The sequence below is a fragment of the Arachis ipaensis genome, chromosome B02 (genome assembly GCF_000816755.2).
Source record: "Arachis ipaensis cultivar K30076 chromosome B02, Araip1.1, whole genome shotgun sequence".
Lineage (NCBI taxonomy): Eukaryota > Viridiplantae > Streptophyta > Magnoliopsida > Fabales > Fabaceae > Arachis > Arachis ipaensis.
The window spans coordinates 5,996,072-6,004,686 of NC_029786.2; the positions used below are offsets into that span (position 1 = coordinate 5,996,072).

At 39.3% G+C, this 8,615-nt stretch overlaps 1 protein-coding gene across 1 annotated transcript; it reads right to left on the bottom strand.

Annotated features, from left to right (window-relative positions):
- LOC107626695 lies at positions 528 to 7,592 on the bottom strand. The gene is made up of 7 exons (XM_016329592.2): positions 5,239 to 7,592; positions 4,619 to 4,765; positions 4,017 to 4,112; positions 3,770 to 3,947; positions 3,508 to 3,637; positions 1,661 to 3,427; positions 528 to 1,547 (listed from the first exon to the last, which is right to left on the bottom strand). Exons 1-7 carry the CDS (start codon positions 6,620 to 6,622, stop codon positions 1,119 to 1,121), a joined length of 4,131 nt encoding a protein of 1,376 aa, XP_016185078.1. The 5' UTR covers positions 6,623 to 7,592; the 3' UTR covers positions 528 to 1,118.

Below are 8,615 nucleotides of genomic sequence, written 5' to 3' on the forward strand. Positions count from 1 at the left end.
TTAAGAGCCAATCGATTTGTATATTTGATTCGAAGTTTTGTGAATATATTTAGACCAGGGATGACAAGAAACCTCATAATGCAAGGGCAAAAATTGAAATTCACCAAATTCTTCGGGGAATAGGAATCCATTTTTGTAAATAAATAGAGATAGATGCATGAAAAAAGTGTCATAGAGACTCGCTAAATCTTCATGAGATGAAATTACAATATAATTCTCGATTCTATTTATGTAAAAATTTAAAGTTAGAATTTTATTTAATTATTGGTTTTGTTTATATGAAATCTAAACAATATTTTTATAGAAGATGATAGAGACAATACATGAATAATCCTATATAATAGTATGTAATAAATAAATAATTGAATCTATCTTAAAAACCATTAAAATGGTTGTAGCTTCATTTTATAAAATATTTAGTAATATTCATTAAAATAAATTATACCTTTGAATTAGTATGTGATTTGAACTCCAGCATTCAATTCTCCCGAACATTAAACTAGTATATATCCAAACCTAATATCCCAGCCATTTAAAAAAATTAATTAAATAATGAAAATGTCATACAAGCAAACCTTTTGGGTATTGAGGTAACAAGAAAAGAAGGGTAAACTTTTCTTCCTCCTTTGGAAGTGAAACACTTCCGTTTAACATAAATGAAACACAAAACAATTTGTCAAAAACAATGTTGTGAATCCATGTTATGTACAGAGTCAGTTGACAGCAAACTACTACCTTAGATCCCTAAAATTCCCTGTAGCAGTTTTCCTTTAATATTTGGCACTGACACAAAAATGAGTACTCCGCCTCCAACCAGCTTGGTCTCCGTTCACGTTCATACATTGTTGGCGGACTAAAGTCTGCAGTCTTCGGCACAGCACGTCAATCTGCTGCACAAAATTGCATGAACCAACGCGTGTCTGACGTAACAATGTAGGCCTTATCCGCACTGGATGCTGGTCTGTCCTCCAAGGCTGTGCATATCTTTGTCTCGGGCTCATACAGCTCCGGCCGATCCAGTCTGCGAGCTTTCCATGGTGAGAGATCACAGAATTAGGAAGTCAGATAGCCCCATAAATCCCCCCCAAGATGGACAATAATGTGCATATAAGCCATGGTTACACATCTCTCTTTCCCCCATTTCCAGCAGAGTTCTGCTTCTTCTGTGCACCATACTGCCAGGAATCTCTGGATTTATCGCCCATATGGTCAAAATCGTCTAAAGAATTCTCCATTGGATATCTTGATGATCGATGATTCCCATTTCTGAAGCTTGCTGGTGCACCCATCTTTTCATCATCTTCACATGGTGCGCCCATCCTGGGATCCCCATACGCCTCCATTCCTCTAAACCTTTGTCCACCTGATCTCATGCCCCTCATATTTGAGGAAGCCTTACCAGGCAGTGGCGTGTAAGTAGGTCCCTTCGATACCATAAAGTCCTTCGGAAGGGAGTCCATCTCCATATAGCAATTTCGGGATTTTGCATCAGCAATCAACGCAGCCCAATCATCAGATTGTACCAGAGCATTTGCATTTCCCATGACCTGTCAATGATAACAAACACTTTTAATACCAACCAAAAAGTGTGCCAGTCATTAGGTAAACAAACATGAATTCATCATAAAAGATTAAGGACGCATTAGAAAGAGATACATACCCAAAGGGCCCTCCTTGCACGTGTAAGTGCAACATTCATCCGTCTAATATCTGCAACAAAGCCAACACCATGACTAGAAGCACGCACACACGACATTATAATGACATCTCGTTCTTGACCTTGGAAAGCATCTACAGTATTAATATATAGGTCCTTCCCTTCTTCTGAATTTAAGACTTCCTCAAATTCACGCTGGAGGCATTTCAGCTGCAGCTTGTAAGGAGTAATTATGCCAACACTAATCTTTCCCATACCCAAAGATTTCAAAGTTTTCTGAAGATGCTCATACAATCGGAGACAAAATTGTGCTTCATGTATGTTTTGATAAGAGACTGATCCACCCCTGTGAGACTCCCGTCCATGTTTGATATCATAGAATATATAAGGTCTAAGTAAAGGGTCCTTGTGGTATACCTCATCAGGCAATTTAACCACGCTTTCACTATCAGTAAGGCGCCCCTGATAGAAGTATCTAGAAGGGAAATCTCGAATTTGGGGATGCATTCTATACTGCACAGACAACAACATTGTCGGGCAACCGGCTTGTTGGAATCTCTCAAAAAGACTCCTACTGTACATCAATGTTCCAGCAGCCTTGCTAATAACTGTAGCAGGAAGCTGCTGAGGATCTCCGACCAGAACACATCGAGCTGCACCAAGAGAGAGGGGAGGCAGAACTCCCACCTCACTGGCTTGAGCTGCCTCGTCAATGACCACCATATCAAAGCCATGGGAAAGACGAGAGAACAACTTGCGACCACTGCTGGAAACTGTAGTGAAAACTATCTCTGCTTCATTGGCAAAACTGGCCTCCAAACTGGCACGGGCCTCATCCAAATTGAAAGCACTACCATGTCGGTACCTACTTTCCAAAAGCGCAAGGCGAGACATCTCAACTAAAACCTTGTCCCTTCCTTCAACTACAGCTGCAAGATTTTGCAGTAGAGCATCCCGACTCTGATCCCTGGCCATGAGAACATCAGGGTCTACACCAACAGATCCTTGGGAACGAACTGCAGCGGCAGTAGCATTAAGTTCTCTATGAAGACAATGTAACTGCTGAGTCAACTGAGCCTCGCGATTCTTTAACTGATGCATCCATCCAAGAACTTCATCCTCACTCTTGAGCAAAAGCTGTTCAGTTCTACGCTCAACAGAAACTGCTTGGGCAGCACGTGTCTGAGAATCAACCCCAACTCGAGCCACATCGGGTCGATATACTTTCATCTCACCATCAATAAATCCACGATCAAGGACACGAGCAAGAAGCTCATCAGTGGCAGCATTAGATGGAGCACAAACCAACATTCTAGGTTTGGGGACCAACTTGGGCAAAGTTCGCAAGAGATTCTGGTTCATGTTTTGAAGAACTTCATCAATAGATCCCATGGGTGCATTATCTGAACTGATCTCATTAGCTTGCTTGTAGCTTTCCGGGGCTACATGCTTAAGCAAGGAGGTGTAGTAATGCTGATACTGCACAAGGTGAATGACATTCAACATTCCCCATACAGTATGCGTCTTCCCTGTTCCTGGAGGTCCCTGAACAAGGGTAAAGGGCCACGGTTCTTGCCTTTTTGTTGTTCCACTACTTGTACCAGCAGCTGTATGCGTGGCAGCCCATTGGATTGCTGCCAACTGGGGTTCATTAAAGGTCCTACGAAGATGATCAACAAAGTTTGGTGTAAAGCATTCAGGCATGGCTGGGGTCTGCTGCTCATATTTAGGGAAGTGTTCAGGACTAGGCTGAAGGATAGCAGTTTGCATCTGTATAGTGAGAGAGAGAAATCATCAGTTAGAACTGTAATACCACAACACAATTAGAAACTGTGTGTTTCATCATATACCTGTGAATTTAAGCGACGAAATGCATGTAGGGCAACATACTCCCTCTGTGTGGTAGCAAGAGAGCCAAGTATTGTGAGGTACCAAATGCTTCCAATTTGAAGTTTTCTTATGATATGATCATCATCAACCCTACAAGAATGAACCATCTTTTATAAGTAATATTATGGAAATATTGAAGTACATAAATAAAATAAAATAAAATAAAATAAATGAAAACTCAATATTAGAATCTTTAATGGCAAGTTTAGAGTAACCAATTGCCTGATAGGATCATAAGAGTCCCCAACATAATAATGGAGAATCGCAACACGAGGATCACGGGTATCAATAGGTATGTGTCGCCTAACTGTTCCAACCACTCGTCCAGTGATTTCCGCTTCCCCATCATCCTGAGCTAAAGATGCACTGCTCTGCTTGGACCTGACTGCTTGACATGAAACTGTCAATTGAAGAACATTAAAGAATTATCGGAACAAAACAATCTTATATTAGATATTCCACAACAAACCTGATCCAGGCCTAGGAGATGATAGGACTGCAACATCTCCCTCCTTAAATGACCATTTGAAATCAGGTAATGGAAGTAGTTTCACATCATACCATCCTAAATAGAAGACAAAAAATAACAAAAGCGAAGTTAAGTAGTTAACCCATAGAGAACCAACCTATAGGATTCAATGCTTTAAGTTTCAGCAACAAAGCAAAAATCACACTCGTTATAAGGCTAAATATAAAAAATTACAAGCAATCAAGCACAAGAGGATATTAAATTTATTGAACATGAGACCATAGTCACACAGAACGCAACATGTTCCAGTCTAGGAACATGTATATGGTCCGCCACATATAAAATACGTTATGTGGGAAGTATACCCATGACGTTCTGGTACGGAGATGAATTGGGAATTAGTATGGGCAAACTAGTATGCGGTATGTCACCTAATTGGTGAATTCATTTAACTACGGCTGAGACAACGAAACTCTCAGCACACAGTAGGAAAATTTAAGTTTATATAAAGAAAGAGCTGTCTATACAGCATAACCAAATTGTTCACTAAAAGAAATAAAACATCAACATGAAACAAAACAAGCAAAGAATGGTATGAGTACCTCTTTCTCTTGATTCATTTGCTTTTACTCTCACCATAAAATGAGTATCCCTTGATACTGTCTCCATTGATTCTTCCCATGTACTGTATAATTGAGCCCGACATTCCTCAAAGAGTAAAGGTTTCAACATGATGATTCTCAACCTATCTTGCACGTCCATTTATAAGACACAAATAACACTCTGGAATCTTCACTAAGCTACTAAATGATTATTATAATAATAAATAATCATAAATAACAGACAGAATTAACGTTAAATTCCAAGTCGCCCTTCCACCTGTTATCTTCTCTTCTTTATAAAAGAAACAAGCCAACTTGAGAATCATAACGCAAAAGAGGCATATGATGGTGACTGGATTACACAAATAATTCATGTAAACCAGTGGAAGCTATCAAATCAATATCAAATTTCATTCCAAAAACAACTGTCATCACCTTTGCATATGTCTCCAGTGTTATGACTCTCACAGTGTGACAACTGGAGGAAGGGAGCAACAATACGAGAAAATCAGAAACAACATAAGGGCAAAACACAAAAGAAAATTTCTAATAGAAAGCAAAAAAGCTAATCAATCACTGTAAAGATTTGCAGTAGTAGTGACAATAAAACTATTTGATACCTGGGTGGTGCCAAAATTTTTCACTGGTAACCTCCCGTATAAGGCGTTCAACAGATGTGTCTTGGGGCTGGATGCTGACAGGAGTCTGCTTCTTCATAGGAGCATGTTTTTTGTTTCCCACCTTGACATCATTGGAGTTGGAGCTTTGACCAGTCTGTCCCAACTTCCTACTTGAACCAAGTACATTCTTCTGCTGTCTTGAATCTGTTGGTTGTTTCCATGAACCCTTTCTTGGAATGGGTGGTAAATTAACCTCTGCCGGAGGTTCCGTCTCACTGTTTAGCCTCCTAGACCTACCAAGTGGTCCAGAATTATCACCATTAGAATCAGATTTAGGTTCATGTAAGTCAGCATGGATGCCACCTTCAGCAAAAGATGTCTCAACCTGTTTCTGATCCTTAGCTGCTCCAACACGCTCAACCTGTGCAGGAACATTACGGACCTCCTTTATGGTACGAGTTATAATAGGCGATGAAAAATTCTGCCTTCTTGGTGTTGAAGATTTCATAGGACCTGCCTGCTTGACATCTTCCAAGTTAAGAAACATAGTCTGTCTATTTCGTTTCTTTCCCAACATTTCCTCTTTGCGCTGGTCAATCTTTCTCTTCCCAGGATTATTTGCACACCTAAGAGCATGACTAGCTTCAATACCTTTCACTTCTTTTTGCTTAGGAATCAAACTGGGCTCCTCTGGAGCATCATTAGAAGCTTCACTTTTTATACTGCCTTCTGAATTTGGGACAATGTTGCTCTTCTGTTCAGTAGAATTTGACTCTAGACCTACAGAGGCACGGCTACTCTTTTCATCAATTGTACTATCAGGACCTTTAGTATTACCAGACTTGCTTTCAGAAGTAATATTGCTAGACTTCCATTCAGAAGCCACTCCACCCCCATCCACCATTCCAGATGTTGTTTGCTCTTGTGACACTTGAATTTGTTGGAACAAATTATGAGATCCATTTACATCGGCAGAGACCTCGTCATCAGACCATTCCCCTTCTTCCCTCTCTGTGGATTGAGCAGCTGCTGAACTTAGTATCCGTGAATCCATAACTTTCAAATCGTCCTCTTTGCCAGACTTAGAACTAGCATTTGTATCTTGTTCTTCTGCTCCCTTCGATACAGCATCTACATCAGGGATACAAGAGGAGGATTTAGGCCGAACAAAAGGTTGAAATCCAGAGACAGATGATGCGTGTGAAAAAGCATGATTATTTATTATTCCTTGGGCAGCAGATGATGCTGCAAATAAATCAGAAGAGTTAGGATTTGTTGATGGCTGAGTCTTTTGGGGCTGGAGACAAATAATACCATCCCTCTCATCATTATCTTCTGCAGGTGGCTCATTGAGATCAAATAATGGCCTTCCTCTAGAACCCATCTCCTATGCATATGGATACAAACTAAATTCGGATTATATTCAAGTTGAACGGGCACTATACTTCTATTCTTTTTAACAGACAATGTCCATGACATACCCACAATGAGGAAATAAATGGATCTGCAAATCAAGCACAAAAAAAAATACTAGTCTATAAATGCCTTAATCAGACCAAACACATGATCATCAATTATAATCATCTCACAGTTAAGTACCATGTAGCAACATATACAAATGCATAGAACATTTAGAACACTTTAAGCACATATTATTTGGATGAAATACATAGAGGTCTCGCACCCTGCCTAAATGCAACTACACCATTATAACAACAAACACAATAACACCATAATTTACCAACCCAAACCGCTATAAGATACAATCAAATGTCAACCATTATCCAGTTATCCACCACACGCAAATTCCTGATTAAGATTTAAACAAATCAGAATATCAAGACACAAAACAAGCAAGAGGATAGAAATCCTAAACAGCACATCAAAAAACTATTAAGAAAAACAACTTTCAGCACTACTAAATCCTAACTGCATCGTAAAGCTAAACTTAACTCAATTTTCCAATCCCACTCTTCTCCAACAACAAATAACTCCCTTCAACTGCCAGAGAACATGAGACATAGCCCCAATCGAACGTAGCTGAATCAAATACAGATACTCCAAGAGCTCAATAGCAATCCTCAACTCCTATAATCCCGGATCAAAAAATCCTCTAAATTTATCTGGAAGCCATCAAAACACTGAGAGTGGCCTAACTTATACATCTAGGGTTTCAATACCAACCAACTCATCGAAAACCCTTCTATCAGAACCATTCCCTTACAAGTAGGATCTTATCCTCAAACTCACCCTCCATAACAAAGATCAAACCAGTTTGTTCATTCCCCCAATCAAAAACCACATCAGAAATAATGGCACAAATAAAAGTGGTCAACCCTCTCTATTCATTCACTTCTTACCAAGGTTGCGAGAGGAAGGGGCAGAGAGAAAGGGGCGAGGGTGGGTAACTCCGTACTGGGCAGATCTGATTCTCTCTTTTTTTTTTTTTTTCCTTAAATATATACCACTGAACCAAAAAAATCCGTCCGGTTCTGACGGTTCACCAATTAATCGACGGTTCGGACGGTTTATAAGTTGTTTTTTTGTAGAACGGTTCTCTTTATTAACCGAACTAGACATGTGACCGATTTTTAATTAAGCCGGTTAAACTGATTGGTCCGATTCGATTTTTAGATCATTGTTTTTTTTTTTTTTAGTTTGTCTAAAATTGTATGTACTTTACTTCTTATATCTATATTATGCTAATACAAAAATCCATTTATTCTTGATAAAGATTGAGATTATTGTATCTAAATTATTACAATTTTTCCTCCATCACTCTTAATTTTTTTAGTGAAACCTCATTTCGACCCATAATAATTTCACGAAATTTCTATCCTCCCTTTAACGAAAGCATAATCACATCATGATTCCTGACGATTAACTCTGTGAGACCTTCTGCCTTCTCCATTAATGTCTCTATTTAGAGTTAACGGATCTTGCCTATATGGACCGTTAAGTCAACAATTTAATGGACAAATTGCCCCCTCTTCTTCTTTTCTTTTCTCTTCTCCTCCTCAATGCGAACCAAAACACCACCAGGCCAACTCTCCTCTCTCCTTCTCCTCAACATCATTTTCGGCTACCATCATTACCATCCACTATCATTCTCTGTTCTCGCTATACCAACCCACTATTGTAACACCCCGTTACCCTAAGCCTTATCTCTAGCCGTAAAACGAAGGATACCAAAGTGTCACGACAGTTCTAAAGCTCATACAATAGTAAATATGAAAGGAAATACTAATACTAGAAGCTTGATGAAGAAATATAGCCCAAAGACATAGAACAAAGATACAATGCGTGAAACGTTCCTCACGATGACAAAACGCATAAAGGCACAAGATACATCATAGAACATAATACCATAAAGATCA

Excerpts from the sequence above, each read along its gene's own strand:
- LOC107626695 (XM_016329592.2), bottom strand. The coding sequence starts at position 6,622 with ATGGGTTCTAGAGGAAGGCCATTATTTGATCTCAATGAGCCACCTGCA. Across the intron at positions 4,113-4,618 it reads AAATGAATCAAGAGAAAGAG|GATGGTATGATGTGAAACTA; the intron begins GTACTCATACCA and ends TCTTCTATTTAG. Across the intron at positions 3,638-3,769 it reads GACTCTTATGATCCTATCAG|GGTTGATGATGATCATATCA; the intron begins GCAATTGGTTAC and ends TCATTCTTGTAG.